Source organism: Notamacropus eugenii, chromosome 5 (genome assembly GCF_028372415.1).
Source record: "Notamacropus eugenii isolate mMacEug1 chromosome 5, mMacEug1.pri_v2, whole genome shotgun sequence".
Classification (NCBI taxonomy): Eukaryota; Metazoa; Chordata; class Mammalia; order Diprotodontia; family Macropodidae; genus Notamacropus; species Notamacropus eugenii.
Window position 1 is genome coordinate 343,047,872 of NC_092876.1, and position 16,491 is coordinate 343,064,362.

The 16,491-nt window shown below is 39.5% G+C and overlaps 1 protein-coding gene and 1 pseudogene across 1 annotated transcript in view; one reads left to right on the plus strand and one right to left on the minus strand.

Moving 5' to 3' along the window:
- Positions 1-668: 668 nt before the first annotated feature.
- The window catches only part of LOC140506538 (cystatin-A1-like), a 32,148-nt gene continuing 16,325 nt past the window's right edge, over positions 669-16,491 (minus strand). The window contains exons 2-3 of the mRNA XM_072613818.1: positions 4,957-5,058; positions 669-1,063 (exon numbers count right to left, since the gene is read on the minus strand). Of these exons, the coding sequence (XP_072469919.1) occupies positions 935-1,063; positions 4,957-5,058 (231 nt within the window). The 3' untranslated portion in view covers positions 669-934. The remainder of the gene's footprint in view (positions 1,064-4,956; positions 5,059-16,491) is intronic.
- On the plus strand, positions 1,096-3,056 carry LOC140503275 (ubiquitin-conjugating enzyme E2 C-like; annotated as a pseudogene).

Below are 16,491 nucleotides of genomic sequence, written 5' to 3' on the forward strand. Positions count from 1 at the left end.
GTCTGCCTTCAGATAGACATGGAGATAAGGAGACAGCCACTGTGGGATGGAAGCAGCTTCTAAGGACATGAAGAAACAGAGGAGAGACAGACTACAGAGAGAAAACCCTGGACATGCAGCTGAACAACCCATCCAGAGAGAAACAATTTCTAGATCATATAGTACCAGGAGTTGTGAGTTGGTTTTGCCACACATGTATCCTGCACATGTACCTCACTACCACTCTACACCAAGTTTAGACTCCACTTTCCCCTTGGACACTCTGTATTTGAGGGAGAGTATACCCCAGGTTTATTGTGTGTGTGTGTGTATATATATGTGTGTGTGTGAGTTTGTGTGTGTGTGTGTGTGTGTGTGTGTGTGTGTGTGTGTATGTTTGGTAAGTACTATGCCATCTGAGTAAATGTCTTTGCTAATTATGTCTGCTGGCTGATACTTAATGGGGTCTCTTGAGATATGGTATTAGGGATGCAGACCCCCCAGGATTGCCCCTACTACCTGGGATAGCAGCCTTTTTTGGGAACCCAACCCACAAATGCAAATATAAGTTGTAGGAGTACAGAGAGGACACTACCCAAATTTGTGTGGCGATTTTAGAGTGTAACCTAATGCTCCTTGATTATCTACTATGGGATGAGCTAAGATGTAAAATGATTTAAAGCAAATAATTTAAGAATTGGTTAAAATTTTTAATTGATATCTTTTGTTCTTATATCACTTTATTTCTGAATATATCTCTTTCCCTTCCTCTATCCAGTGAGCCATCCCTTATAACAAAGAATCAAAAAAAAAAAAAAGGAAAAAAGGGAACATTGACTGAAACTAACCAATGCCTCATCAAAGTCGAAAATCTACAAAAATGTGTTTCATTTCATTTGTGCTTATTGATACAGTATACTCCTGAAAGTAACCAAATGCATCCTGGACTGTGCCTCTAAAAGTAGTTCACTTCATCATCCTTGGTTTTGCCAGTCTGGTAGTCCATCAGCTTTGTTGGCTCATGCGTGTGAGGGAGAGGTTTGAATATTTTCAAATGTGCATAGCGATCATTCCCAAGATTTACCTGCAAATAAAAAGAAGTGGAAAATCAGTGGCATGTATCCCAACCCAGTACCTCTCACCTCTCAGGGTCATTGTATGGGCATTCCTGTCATAGGTAGGGGTTTTGACTGGATGACCTCTGATATAAATTTATATTTTTATTCTAACTGATGAATGAGCCTATTTATGCTTTGAAAACAAAATTATAGCAGAGAGTGACTTGAGAGATCATTCAGTTTTATTTTTAAAGCTAAGGGAATTGAGTCCCACAAAGGTCCAATGAACAAGAATATTCAGAGGGGCAGCAATATTATGCTACTGCTAGTTCATAAGGTCACAGGCTTAAAGCTGGAAGGGATTTTAGTCCAATCTGCTCATTTTGTAGTTGAGGAAACTAAGTCCCAGTGAGATGTCACTTGTCCGGTACTTGTAAGTTATTTGTAAGGCAGCAGCTAAGGGGTTCGGTGGATAGAATGACTGGTCTGGAGTTAGGAGGACCTTCAGACATTTCCTGTCTGCCTCAGTTTTCTCAGCTGAATTCCTCAATCTGGAAAATGGGGATGAAACTAGTACCTACCTCAGAGCATTGTTGTGAGGATCAAATAAGAGAACATTTATAAGGAGCTTAGCATGGTGCCTGGCTCGTAGTAGCTGCTTAATATACTTGTTCTTAACCCACAGCTCCCCCCACCATTCCCTTCCCTTCTCTTGTCCAAAGTAACAAGGTAATTAGCAGATGAGTCAGAATCTGATCCCAAATCCAGACTGTTTTCATTATACCACAGCTGACTCTAGTTCTTAAGCACCTGGGTTTTTTAACATCTGAGCAACTAATTTTTAATAACAGGATCAACTACTCTTTTGAATTTGAATTATGCCTCTGTCCCAGAGTTTCATTTTTTAAAGGGTTTTATTTTTTCTCAAATGTGTAGATAAAAAATATCATGTGTCAAACAAAACTATAGGTTCCCCCTTTTGAGTTTTACCCAAGCCTCTTTGAAAACCCTATGGCCTTGGTAGATCTTGTGAATTCTTTCCAATGCTGTGGTCCTTGAGAGACAGCCCTATCTGCTCACTGTTCCCATCTGTGGTGTTTTATCCCTCACTCCCATCCCAAATAGTAGCACTTAACACACTATCCATAGCCAGTATCTTGGCAGTTGCCGCCCAGGAGTTTTTGTTTATCTCTGGTCCCCCATGGCCAGAATCGTGACCCCGCCACTCGTAAGGGGGCCAAGCCTGGGAAGAGCACAGCCTGCAGGTCCATGGGCAAGAGGTTACAGCAGGAACTGAAGACCTTTATGATATTTGGAGACAAAGGAATTTCTGCCTTCCCAGAGTCACAGTCTCTTCAAGTGGGTTGGGACCATCCATGGGACAGCTAGGACAGTGTATGAAGACCTAAGGTACAAGCTCTCCCTGGAATTCCCCAGTGCCTACCCAAACAATGCTCCCACTGTGAAATTTGTCACACCTTGTTACCATCCTAATGTGGACACCCAAGGCAATATCTGGATATCATCAAGGACAAGTGGTCAGCTCTGTCTGATGTCAGGACCATCCTGCTATCTATCCAGAGCCTGCTGGGAGAACCCAACATTGACAGCCCATTGAACACACATGCTGCTGAACTTTGGACAAACCCCACAGCCTTTAAAAAGTACCTGCTGGATACCTACATGAAGCAGGTGACTAATCAAGAGCCCTGACTCTGGCTGCCCAGCCCACCTTACTTCATCTTGTGGGTATGTGTATATGTGTGTGTCTATCTTTTTCTCTTCCTCATAATCTGTCTTCTTCCTCTTCTCTCTTCTGTACAGGACTCTATCATAAACTGTTTTCCTTTTTTCTTTTTATTAAGCTCTGGTCCTCAACATTAATGTGTAAATAAATGTTTTGTTGTTTTTTGGTTTTGGTTTTTTTTGTTTTGTCTTTTTTTTAAAAACCAAGGTCCTATCTTTAGCGAAACAGTAAATGAAACAAATAAGGTTGGGAGTGCTTTTAATAGTTAAGTCACACAACCACTGTAGGCCCCAAGTAACTCCCTAGGACTAATCAGCCAAATCAAAAGTTGGGTTCAGATCTGTGATATTAGAGAAGGTTCTCAGATCAGCATTTTCCACAATGAGAGACTGCTGGGCCTGGAGTCAAGAAGACATGAGTATAAATCTTGCCTCAGTCACTTACTAGCTGAGTGATTCTAGGTAAGTGATTTCATCTCATTTTCTCACCTGGAAAATGTCTCTACTACATTTGTAAGAATTCAATGAGATAATATTTATCTTAGCTCAGCGCACAGTTGGCACTGAATAAATTCTTCCCTTCCTTTCTAGGCTGCAGCAGGTGTTCCTGCCTGGCTGACATCTCAGCACCTCAATACAGCCTCCTTAACTCAGCTGAGGTTGTTCTACTCTGCTGTACCTTAAATATAGAAATACTTGGATCCATCCTCTCTACATTTGCTAGGGATCTCTACCCACAATCTCCAAAAGAGTGGCCAAGGAGTTCCTAGATGTGTGCCCACTGCTGGCTACATTGAGGATCTCCGGGGTTATACATTTCTTTGAAAGTTGTGCTGTAGTGCATAGAGTGCTGGGTTTGCACCTGGGGAGGATTCAAATCCTCTGATACTTATTAGTGGTATGACCCTAGTTAAGTCACATAATCACCTTAGTCCCTGGGACTAATCAACAAAGTCAATAGATAGATTTAGATTGGCGTTGGTAGAGAGGATTCACAGACCACGAATTGACTACAATGATAAAAATCCATCATGGATTTAGATAAAACTGCTCAAATAGGTCTAGGATTTGGAAACAGAAAAGTGTACTTCAGTCATTTCTGATCAGGTTGTGTTTGAAATCCAGGACACCAATGAAATGATTAGGGCCCATGGTGAGCTGCTACTTACATTTTGTGAAGCTCTGATACAAGACAGGGTGCTTACTTTCAAACAACATATCTAGTTGTTGGATTTAGGACATAAACATAAAAGCCTTGTTTCAGATGCTGTGATGACATGAAGACCCAGTAGTTTGGGAATTTTCTCCTTTTATCTTACGGTTCCCATCCAGGAAAGCCTGGGACAATGAATCCTGAAACTTACTCTCCACTTGGAAGCATGTAATTCAGAATCTGATGGGCTAATATTTTATTAAATAAATCATGAAAGCAAATCGAATTCCCCAAATGAATAATCATGAGTATGTTAAAGTCTGTATGTAAGTTACGAGAGTCATAGCCTTAAACATGAAAGAACGTAATAGTGAATCATTTCTATAAATCCTGTCTTGGCCTTACCTCCCTCCAGTTGCCTTCCTACTCAAAGTATGGGGACAGCAAGAGTCTTTATCATTCTCTTCTTCTCTCCCTCTGTTTTCCCCCATCCTCACCCATTTTTAGACTGCTATCTACCAGGTTCAATCTGAGAGCAAAACTTACCAGGTTAGTGCTTCTGAGGTTGTCATGAATGTTTCCCAAAGTCCCTTCCTCCTTTCTATCTTCTTTACTTTCTCTCATTCAAAGTGAGAATGTGATAAGGCCTTAGGGCCAGAGTCTCACATTGCATCCTGGACCATCTCCAGTCTTCCTGATAAATATTAATCAGACCACTGTACCCAGATGGGTCAGGAGGAGAAAGTGAAGTTGGTGACCTTGCACAGCCCTCCCTCACTCAAAGCAAGTCAACTGCAAATCATGTCATCATCTTGATGTCATGGTCCTCTTTGAGAACGAAGGACAAACACAACAACTTTCTCTTAGTTAGCACACCATCACTTTATATTTCCGCTGGGAGAGACACTTGAATTTCTCCAGTTCCTCAAAAGGGAAGGGGACAAATTATCCCTACACTTTCTATGTGCATCCAAGAAGAAACAAAATTGAGTAGAATTCAATGACTTGTTGAACACTGACCTTCACATAATACACAGTACCAGCAACCACTTGACTTTTGTATTCTACAGCCTCAAAGTGGTCATATTTTTCATTGCTCTTCTCTTCAAACTGTGACTTTACCTAGAGAAAAGAGAGGAGGGCAATGAATTTAGTTCATTTATCTGAAAGTAACACCTGATTTGGTCTACTTAAGTGCCCAAGGCAATACTGACAACAATGGAACTTTAGTCAAATCCCTCTTTCCCCCTCCCCCTTGTTCTTTAAACAATTAATAAATGATTTTTTAAATTCTATGTTTTTTCCTACTGTGCTGAAGGCACTGTGCCAGGTGCTGAGGATAAAAAAAAATACCACAACCAACCCCTGCTCTCAAGGTGCTTACTGTCTATTGGGAGGAATATTTACCCAAATTAGTCGGTACCAAAAACATAAAAATAATTTCAAAAGGAATGAAACAATTACAACAGCAATTATTTCCTCCAAACTAGGAATAAATGATTGATAGATTAACTGACCACTTAAGTAACTTGGGGCTAGTGTTCCCCCAAAGACTACAATGCACATCTTCTGGTAAAGATTCTCTAAATCTTTGGGTAGCCCAGGATCCTAACACGGAGTTTCAGAATCTTTGTTCAAAGATACACCAGTAACTAACCTATGCACAAGTCCTATCAAAAACTGAAAAACCACCCCTCAATATATGACATATCTAATGAGTTGAAAGGCAGTGTGGTAAATGAACAGAGTGCTGGATTTGTATCCAGTGGACTGGGGTTAAATCCTACCTCTGTTACTACTTGTGTGACCTTGAATAGGTTTCTTCATTTCTGTGGGCCTTGATTTCCTTATCCAAAAACAAGGAGGTTTGACTAGACCACTGAGCCCTCTTCCAGCTTTAAAATCTATGATTCCTTACTCACCCAGTGTTTGAAGACTTTCAGTGAGGAGGGACAGAGGCAGGATGAAGAATACTACCTTTGGGGTCAGAGGACCTGGATTCCAATCCTGCCTCTGATCCTTACTCCCTGTGACCTTGTGCAAGTCACTGAGAGTCTTAGTTTTCCCATCTGTAAAAGGAGGTGGTTGGACTAAATGGCCTCTGAGGTCCCTTCCAACTCTAGATTTATGATCCCATGACCTTTTTATTTCACTTTTAGATAATTCTGGTTATTAGAAAGGTTTTCTTTATTCCAAGCTTAAATTTGCTTCTTTTCCACTTCCACCCATTGCTACTGGTTCTGTCTTCTGGGACCAAACAGATCAAATCTCATCCCTCCCTATTCCTTCAAGTACCTGAAGACATCTATCTTGCTTCCAGTGAGTCTTCTCTTCTCCAGGCTAATCTACCAATCAACAAGCATTTATTAAGCACCTACTATGTGTTTAGGCACTGTGCTAGGTCCTGGGGATGAAAAGGCAAATCATCCCTCTGTTTAACCTAGAGAAGAAAATGGCTTATGCTGGTTCCTGAATCTTAGGTACAGAATTAGCTGCCTAGAAACCAACATCATCTCATACTACTTGAGTTCAGCCATTTCAGTGGTGTCCAACTCTCCATGACCCCATTTGGGTTTTATTTTGTTTTGGCCAAGATACAGGAGTGGTTTGCCAGTTCCTTCTCCAGATCATTTTACAGATGAGGAAATGGAGGTAAACAGGGTTAGTTGACTTGCCCAGGGTCACACAGCTAGTAAGTATCTGAAGCCATATTTGAAATCAGGAAGATGAGTCTTCCTGACTGCAGGCAATATCTACTGTGCCACCTAGATGCTCTAAATTTCAGAACATTACATTCACGTTAACTCATTTGACACTGTCCTCAACCTAGAATTCAATAAATCAAGATGTATGGCTGGAAATGAAAAAAAAAATTTAATTAGCAGCAAGCTGATGAGTGGTTGGACAGCTAGATGGCACAGTGGATAGAGCTTGAACTTGAAATCAGGAAGACTCCAATCCTGCCTCAGACATTTACTTCTCTTGTTAGGAAAGTTTGCCTTTAAAAAGTTAAGAACAGCCTGAATTTGGGGCAGGCCTATGTAATGCATATTCCTTTGACATAATAATAAACTCCATTTACTGTATTTTTCCTTAGCCTACCTTATTTCTTTGGCATTATACCCTAACAAAGATTTTTCTTTCAACAGTATGCAGGTTGGTTAGAAGCATTTGGTTTTGTTTTTCCAATACAAGTGAGTAGAGGAAGGAGAGAAAATAGTTTTTTATTCACTGAAAACAAATTAAACTAAGTTAAAAAAAATTCTTCGCTAGCAAGAGTTAGGAAAGCAACAAGAGAACACTTTCCCCAGATTCCCCCATACCAGAGAAAGAATTATCAGAGTTAACATCCCTGAGCCCTGTGCTTCCCAGGATTGCCTCACTCACCCTAACCCTTCAGGCAGTAGTCAAATTGTCTAACTTCTCACCTAATCTGTTGTCTCTTATACAAGCTTACACTCTTGGATTTCCCAGGAGGTGTTACTGTCAGTAACTTCCTGCAGGAAAACAGGGGGCTTATAAGAACCAAGAGAAAGGTATAAATAAGGTTATGCTTCAAGCACACATGATTTTGTCAGTGTGGTTCTATCCTCTGGCCACACAGATTATAAATACTCCATAGATGGTCTTCATGAGTGGCTGTGACCAATATACACATATCACCTAGTTCACCATTTTTCTGATAATGGACCTCTTCTATAAGTAATCTAGGCTGGTCCTTGGTCTACAGGTATTCAATTTGTCACCAGGCCTTTCTGGATAGGAATGGCCTACTAGAGTTTATGCTCCTTTGGCATAGTTTTGGAGAGCCATAGCATCACATCCACACTTTGATCAAGCATTGGAATAGGACTTCAATTGTTTACATCTAACTCTTATGAGAAGTCTTAAAAGTATATTGAAGTCATAGGCATCCCTGGTCTTCATAGAAATAGGAATGAAATTAACTTTCACAAGTATAAATGCCTTGTGCTCATCTGTAAATGAGTGTTCTCTGCCTCCTTATTTAGCTTTAATCACTGAATGGGTGTTGCCTCAGTCAAAATGAGACTTGTTGAAGACCTTAGTTTAAAAAGGTCAAAGTTCTACACTGCATTCAGAGCCATGTCCACTTATCCTGATCTGTATCTGGCCACTGGGCCCAGATGGCTTCACAGGAGAAAGTGAGGTTGGTAACTTTGCACAGCCTCCCTCACTTAAATCCAATTCACTTACATGTCATGATATCATCTGCCTGATGTCCTAGTTTTCTTCAAGAATGAAGAACAAACAACAAATGGGTGTGACAGTACCTTCACTGATAGGTAGAGGGGTATTGTGGAATGAACTCTGCCTCTGGTCTCAGGGACTCTGTTTCAACTTCCACCTTAGACATTTACCTCCTGTGTATCATGGGGTGAGTCATCTCTCTTCACCTCAATTGCATCATCTATTAAATAAGGGGTTGGAGTAGACCTGTGGTCTTGAGGCCACATGTGGCCTTCTAGGTTCTTGGGTGTGGGTTTTGACCAGTCCAATTTATATAGATCAAATCTTTATTAAAAGGATTTGTTCTGTGAAGTTTGGATTTAGTCAAAGGGTTGCACCTGAGGACCTAGAGGGCCACATGTGGCATTGAGGGCCTAGGTTCCCCAGACCTGGAGTAGATGACTTCTGATGGACCTTCTAGTTCTAGGGGTTCTACACCCAGGGTATATAGACAGACCCCCAAGGAACCCATGGATAGATTTCAGGAGTTCATAAACTTAGATATGAAAAAATTTATTTTCACTGAACTTTGGTTTCCTTTGTAGTCTTACATAAAATAGAATCACATTTTTAGTATGCATTTAAAAGCATTGTTCAAAGAAAGGGTCCATAAGTTTCATCATTCCAGAGGGATCCATGACACACAAAAATGCAGAGAATCCCTAGGCTAGCTCTATGATCCTGTGATCCTATGATGACTCACAAAGTTGTAGAGAATCACAAAAGCACCAATTTTAGAGATTGATTGAACCTCAGTGGCCATCTGGTCTACCCACAGCTGAAAGGAATCCCTAATATATCCCTGTCATGTGATTGATCATCCCACTTCTACCTGAAAGGCAAAAAGAGACCTTCACCAACTCCACCTCTGTCCATTCTGCTTCTGAACAGCTCTAATAGTAAATTGAATCTATTTGCAACTTACACACATTGTTCCTGGCTTTGCCCTTTGGGGCCAGGCAGAACATGTCTAATAGTTCTTCCAAATGACAGGTTTTCAAATGTTGTTGCTGAGGCATTTCAACCATGTCCAAGCCTTTGTGACCCCATTGGGGGTTTGTGAGGCCAAGTAAAGTAGCATCTTTTGCTGTTTTTGTTTTAGCTTAATCAAGAAGTATAATGCCTCTATTTGAATGTGATTAAAGAAGATCTTCCTCAGCCATCAATGGGCCTGCCCATTGAGGGAAGCTTGATTAGGGGGGTTGTTTTGTAGGAGGGTCCCAAGTACCTTTTGTTTTTTCCGTTGAGGCACTGCGTCAGAAGGTCATGCCATCTGTCTTTGAAAAGAGTATAAATACTCTGAGGGTGAGATTTTACTTTGGGATTTAGTTTTTGGAAGAAGCTTTGTATGTCAGACAGGACTTTGGAAAGCTACTAAATAACCCCTTGGTTTTGAAAACTGAGATGTTGGTACTGCCCTCTCTGGCAACTATGGTCAGATTGTTGGACCTGTCTGTTGATTTGTGATATATATGTATGTGTATACAGAGACACACACACACACACACACACGCACACACATATATATTGCTTATGTCAGACAGTTTGGAAGTGCTGTCTGCTGATTTCCTGAACTAAGTGAATGATATATGTGCTTGATTAAAGGAGATTGTTAACCCCTCAAAAGCTGCTTTTCCTTTTAGAAAAGCAGATCAAAGAATCTGTGATAGCAGGCTCCCCTGTGTATGTTGGAGTGCTTACTGTTACAGGGTTTCCTTGGCAAAGATGCTGGAGTGTCTTGCCTTCTCCAGCTCATTTTACAGATGAGGAAACTGAGGCAAACAGGGTTAATTGATTTGCCCAGGGTCACACAGCTAGTAGGTGTCTGAGACTAGATATGAACTCAGGAAAATGAGTCTTTCTGGCTCCAGGCCTGGCACTCTATCCTCTGTGCTTCACAGCTGCTGCTTTCATGTACATCAAGGTAGATTTTGCTCCCCCTCGGTCTTTTCTTCTCTAGGATAAACACTCCCAGGCCCTTCAATGAATCCTCATGTGACATAAACTTGACACCCTTCACTGTGTTTGTTACCCTCTTTTGGACACTTTTCAGCCCATTGATGTATTCCATAAATCTATGGTGCTCAGAAATAAACACAATGTTCCAAATTTGATAAGATGCAGCATAGTCAAAGGGAAAGAACCAGGGACTTGGAGTCAAGAGACTAGGGTTCAGGTGAACTCTATTGCTAACTAGCTGTGAGACTTTGGGTAAGTCACTTAACTTCTCTGAACTTTAAGTACTTCATTTGTCGGATGAAATCAATTGAACAAACATATGAAACAGCTACACCCTACCCATAATCCATTGTACTGAAAATAAGGAACAGTATAGTTCCTCTGCCTTACACGTAGTAGATGCTTAATGTTTATTAAAGCAGGAGGTTCTAATCTAATATGTGAGGAGCACCCTATATCCACAGATTAATAGGATTCAAGGGAGTCTGTGATAAGGGCAGAGAAGAGGTCTGGACTAAGTGCTGTAAGGGAATTGGAGGAGGGAGAGCTCATCTTGTTGGAGAGGTCAGTACGGCTTCTTGGAGAAGGGGGACCACACTGTGTTGGGCCTGGAAGAAGGAGAAAGGTTTTAGCAGGAGGCAGGGAGGGACAATATTACATGCCCCTCCCTGCCTAACAGAACTGTGAGAAGCAGATGAAAGCTGGCACAGGAGATAATATCTTAGACTCTATACAGATGGGAGGGGATATTACTGTCTGATTCTGGAACAATCTCTGAGCATCTATGCTACGGACTCTCAAGTAGCTTCAAAATGAATATTTACTGTTCTCTGTCTCTTTCAGGGGTTTCTAGCGAAGAAGTAGCAGCCAAATCTGGGGCAGGGCAGGGCAGGGCAGGGCAGAGCAGGATAATCTTGGGCTAAGAGCAAAGGTGTAACTAACTCCCCAAACAGGAAACAGGAACAGCCAACTGAAATGGGAGAGGCCATTCTTTCCTCTTTCCCCTCCCCTCCTGCTTTTTTCTTTTTCCTCTTTATTCTGAACTTAAATAGTATGAAATAAGATGAACATTTCTATATGAAAGCAGAAGGGGGGAAAAATATTGATTACACAGGCTGCTGAGAATCTGGCCCCAAACATCTTGCTTCTATCTCCAAGTATGATTTATTTATGTATCTGTTTTCCAGAGCTTTCCAGCATTTGCCATGTTTCTTTATTTGGGTCAACTTTGCCTGATGAGTGTGAGTTGCTAACTCAGAAAGGTTTTACTTTTTCTAATTATTAGTGATTCTGAGCTAATCCTCTGGATAATGATAGCTTGGATTTCTTCTTCAGAAAGCTCCCTGATTATATCTTTTGACTATTGTATGGGATGGCTCAGGTCCCTACATAAATCAATTACTCAGAGGCCTTTCAAAGTGATGACAGAAAAGAGATACATTCGATTCTCGAGAAGCGGGGCTAACCTGTAGGAGTAGGAAAGCTGAAGACAAAGAAAAGGGCAGTGATTTATATAGACCCTAACGCAAGTCCCTCCTCCCCCCACTGACCATTATTATCCTCATTAGCTGAGAATATGATCTTACATTCTAGACATGAAATCTAACCAATCCTTTTTGAAATGAAGACATTGAGGAATTATGTGAGTTTTGTCCAATCATTGAGACCCTAATACACTACACAGTTTTATATCCTTATATGGAACTATTCTATTCTAAAAATATTGTAACCTTGAGCCTTTAGGCCTTACCTCACCCCTGGGAGAAGAATTACAATCTGAGAAGTCTTCACTAAACCTATCCCACTCAATCCCTCCTCTTATTTATTAACCTGAAGACTTCTCAAGGATATTTCAACCACAGTTCTGTAACATGATCTCACACCATCTATTAATCTCCTCATCCCAATCAGGATCATTCCTGTCTTTTGTCTCCCAAGGTGCCCATCCTTCCTTCTTTAGTATCATCAACTGAATGGCTCCTTCTGTCCTCTCTTCTGCTCTAGCAAGTTTTAGGAGAGAATTTCGAACTATTTTAGTAATAAGTGAAATCAAACAAGGTAAACAAATAGGAAGTAATATGATACCACTAATTGCTATGATGCCAAACCACAGTAATCTCTTCCACCAGCTCCCTTCAAACCAGGACCACCAAGACGTATTGAAAAGGGAGTTCCAAGTTTGTACAGGAACATGAGCAACCTTCCTGATATTTTTGGTGATCTCTTTCACTATTTTTCCATTATCATCAATTTTTAAGCAACATATAGATAAATTGAGTTTCCCACAAACTCCTCCTTCTTCTGCAAGTAAATAATCTAAGATTAATGTATGTTGCAGTACTGCTTCCCTAGTTTGTGTGGCTCAATCAGCCAATAAGTCCAAAGCCTTTGCTGTTTGGTAATAATTTCAACTACTGCTTGGAGTCTGATTAATCTATTTAATAGATATATCTGGGGCCTAATGGTCCCCCTTTCATGATCTCTGACTTACCCTTCCATAGTTGTTGTTTCCTCTTCCATATACAATGTTGATAATTCTCCCCAGTTCTATTGATTACACTCCAGAAAGTATCAAACATCATCTTATGTGTTCCATTCTCCCACTTCCATACCCATTCTTTATATTCTGTATTATTCTTAGTACTATTCATGTATATATAACTCCACAAATAGTCATGGTCGTGACCCCCTTCACATGGTTTTCTGGGATCAGAGGGATTGTAAAACTTATACCCACAACTTTTGTGATATTCCCCTTTTGTTCTCTCTTCGTATGAAGAGGATGGGAAAAATGAATGTGTACAGGGAATCACCCTACCATCTGAACAGCTAATACCGTTCTGATCCCATCTGTTTGCATACTGGGCACAATCAATATGAGCCAGGGTTTCTGGCCTTCGTGTGAATGTCCATTTACAATTACTTCCTCCCAGCCATGTCTCCTGCAATTCAGGTCCTGTTTAGATATTGTGATTAATGGCTTAGGACAATTGCTGAACAGAGAATCCTGTTAAGAACAAACAATAATAATCCTAGTATAGTTCCCCAAATAACAAAACTTATAATGAATTTATATATATATACCTCATTGGCTATCCCTTTCCAAATTCTGTGTGTTTTCACACTCGCTTCAAACGGAGCTTTTAATACGGACAAAGTGTGTCTCCAAGCATGAAGCTTGAGAGTTTAATAACTAATAGAAATAATTATAAATGACAGTAAACAACTTTAAAATTTTTAAATTCAATAACCTTCCATAACTTTGTCTACTGGCTTCCCAATCATGCTAAACATTTTCTGAATTGGGATGGGGGAATAGATAGTTCAAGGTTCAACTTACCCATATTCCTCCCCTCCTCTTATTTATTCCTCTTTCCACACCTAAATCCAATCAATAAATACCTCTTCACATTCTTTCCCTTATGAATCCTTCCCTTCATCTATCTTCCTTTTATATGAATATGGGAAGGAAGCAAAGTTGACTGGCACATTAGCAAATTACAGGGGACAGTCCCCTTGTCATAAGTACAGATACAGAGATTTAAATTAATAAATGGTCCATCTCATACAGCAGTCTGGGGAGAAATATCACCTTATGCAATTTTCTGATCTGGATGCTCCTTCAAACAGTCGTCAGCACAGCATCTCAGCATCTTCTTTTCTATATCTTCTTATAGAAATCCAGATGTCCACTCTCCTACAGAACTGAACTTAATACCATTTTAGATTACCATTCCTATCATTCTTACAAAAATCAGAATTGAAACTTTGACAAATTGTCATTTAAAAAAAAAAAAGAAAATTCACATTAAAATGCAGCTTCTACATTTCACAGTAAGTCATTATTCATTCCCTCATTAGGAAGATGAGATTTCACTAAGGAGTCAATACCAGGCTCCAGTACTTATATAAATACAATAAATAATCATTTTTAACACAGTGCATATCACATCATAAAACAATTCCAACTTCTGATCATGTGATGCTTCTTTTAAAGCATTTACAATATAGCCCACAAACCATTTTTCATTTAACATTAACCAACTAGGACAAAATAATAACTATGCATGCTAGTCTCACAAGCCCTTGACCTAATCATCTCCACACTATTACTAAGAATTAGAGGACCCTAAGTTATTGTTGTTGGTCTAAAGTCCTAAACCTGTTAGCTCAATTTTAGACTTAACCTCAGATGTTCCCCTATCAACAATCTATTATTCAAAGGATCTGGTATTATTACTTACAAAACTTCTGATTTTAGGAATTTGCCACTAAGAGTAGGGACATTGCAGGGAAACAACATCTCCCTCACTTCATGTCAATTCCAGGCAGGAGCAGATTGTCACCTGGCTTTCAGCCAGGCTTCAAGTCTGCCAGGTGTCAGTGGGGAAATTGAGTCAGGAGAATCCTACCTCAGCCCAGGCTGAACAGCCACTCTCCCAACCTTCCCATGAGAACACCTTTTTGCAGTTCATACCAGCATCTCACAGGCTTACTGGCATCATGGATCAGTGGCTCAGACTGCCTCTCTTGCTATCCACACCTGGAGTTGAACTCAGAAGAACAGTCAGTTAATAGTCCCACAAAAATCTTAAAATAGCAAGCTCCAATAATCAGTTTCAAACATGACTAATTTCACATTGGCCAAGGAACATCTTTTGAAGCAAGTCTTAAGTAGCTTACATGCCTTTCTATACATGTTCTAGTTCCTGATTGAATAACAATCATAAGTCATTGCTCTAATAGATTTATATCCATTTCCCAAACGCCTTTATCCCTTTCTAACCCTGCTCAATCTAAAAGAATGAGCTACACATGTGATAAGTTCAAACACTAACTTGAATTTTTATGTTCATGTAATGAATTCAAATCAAAACAACCATTTAACTTTCAATGCCAAATATTACCAGAAGCTACCTACCTCTAAGAAAATTAGACTGAAATTCTTTTCCCCAAACTGAGGATGTCTCTGATTTAGTCTCAGTAATTAATTCAGTTAATTGTTTTAATACTAATTGCTTTTACATCATTTTGTAACATGTAAAGATCTCATTCCAAGTTGGGACCTTTGTCCATTACCCCAAAAGAGTTTTAGTCCCATTTGTCTAAAGGCCTTGGAAAACCTCACCTTGAAAGCTCCTTGGTTTTTTTTTTTTGGTTTTTTTTTTCACGTGAACTGGCTCTCCTAAGGTCCACTTTATCACTGTGCCCAAGTCTATTCTACTTCCCACTCTTAATTCTATCAGTCCAAATCTCCAGTTTACTGGCCACTCCCATCAAGACCATTCCTGGAGCTCCCAGACCACCTGGGGCCAGCCCCCCCCCCTTTTTTTGTAAGGGATTCCTTTCTCTGAATCCTTCTGTAAATAAAATACAATTACAGTTAACTTTAAATCCCAATCTTGTTCTATGGAACAATGATACAACATCTATTTATTCCCATTAGATTTAGAAAGAATGTTCCCAGGGATTTTATTTACATCTTAGATCTTAAATTTGCCCTAAAAAGCCAATCACTGAAGATCATTTCTTATACATTTTCAAATTCTCACCAAGCAAGTTCTATATACAATCTCCTCAGCTGCTGGGGCTGCACTTGTTACTATCCTGAGTACTGCTTCTTTTCCCACATATACACACAGTATACCAGCTTTAGGTTTTAGCATTAGAATTACAAATAGCAAACATAATTTTCATAAGTGATAACAAATTGTTTTAGCTATGAACCCCAACAATAAATTTCAGATGACATCAATTGCATTTTCATATCCTATCAGAGAAACTAAATTCTTCCCACTTTTGTAACTTACAAATACAAATTGGATAGGTAGGCCTTCCAAAAACCCATACAACAGATTTTACAAAGTATTTCTTAATACAACAAATATTTCCTCTCTTACAAACAGTTTACAATTTATCACAATCCCCTTGAAACTAATTGACAGAAATCACAAGAAAAGACCTAAACCCAAAACCTTTTCACATTTGCCCATAAACTTTCTTTTACAAACATAACTTTAGAGTAAATGCTTGATTCATGGTAAAACCAATTTTAACTAAAATTTCCTCTTCAACAGCAGAAATAAACTTTTAACATAATACATGCTCAGATGAAACAGGCTTGAAAATCACACCTATATATGTACATGTACATTTTTAAAGCGTTCTCATTTTCTTAATAAGAATGCTACAAGGAAACTCATAAAAAAATTCATAACAGCTCTTTTTAACCAATTCATTAATTAACTTAATGCAATTTCTAATATAATATTTAGATGGATTACCTAAAAATTTAAACTTATTTAAGTTTACTTAAAACTTAAAAGAAGCCATTAACCTATTCAGCTC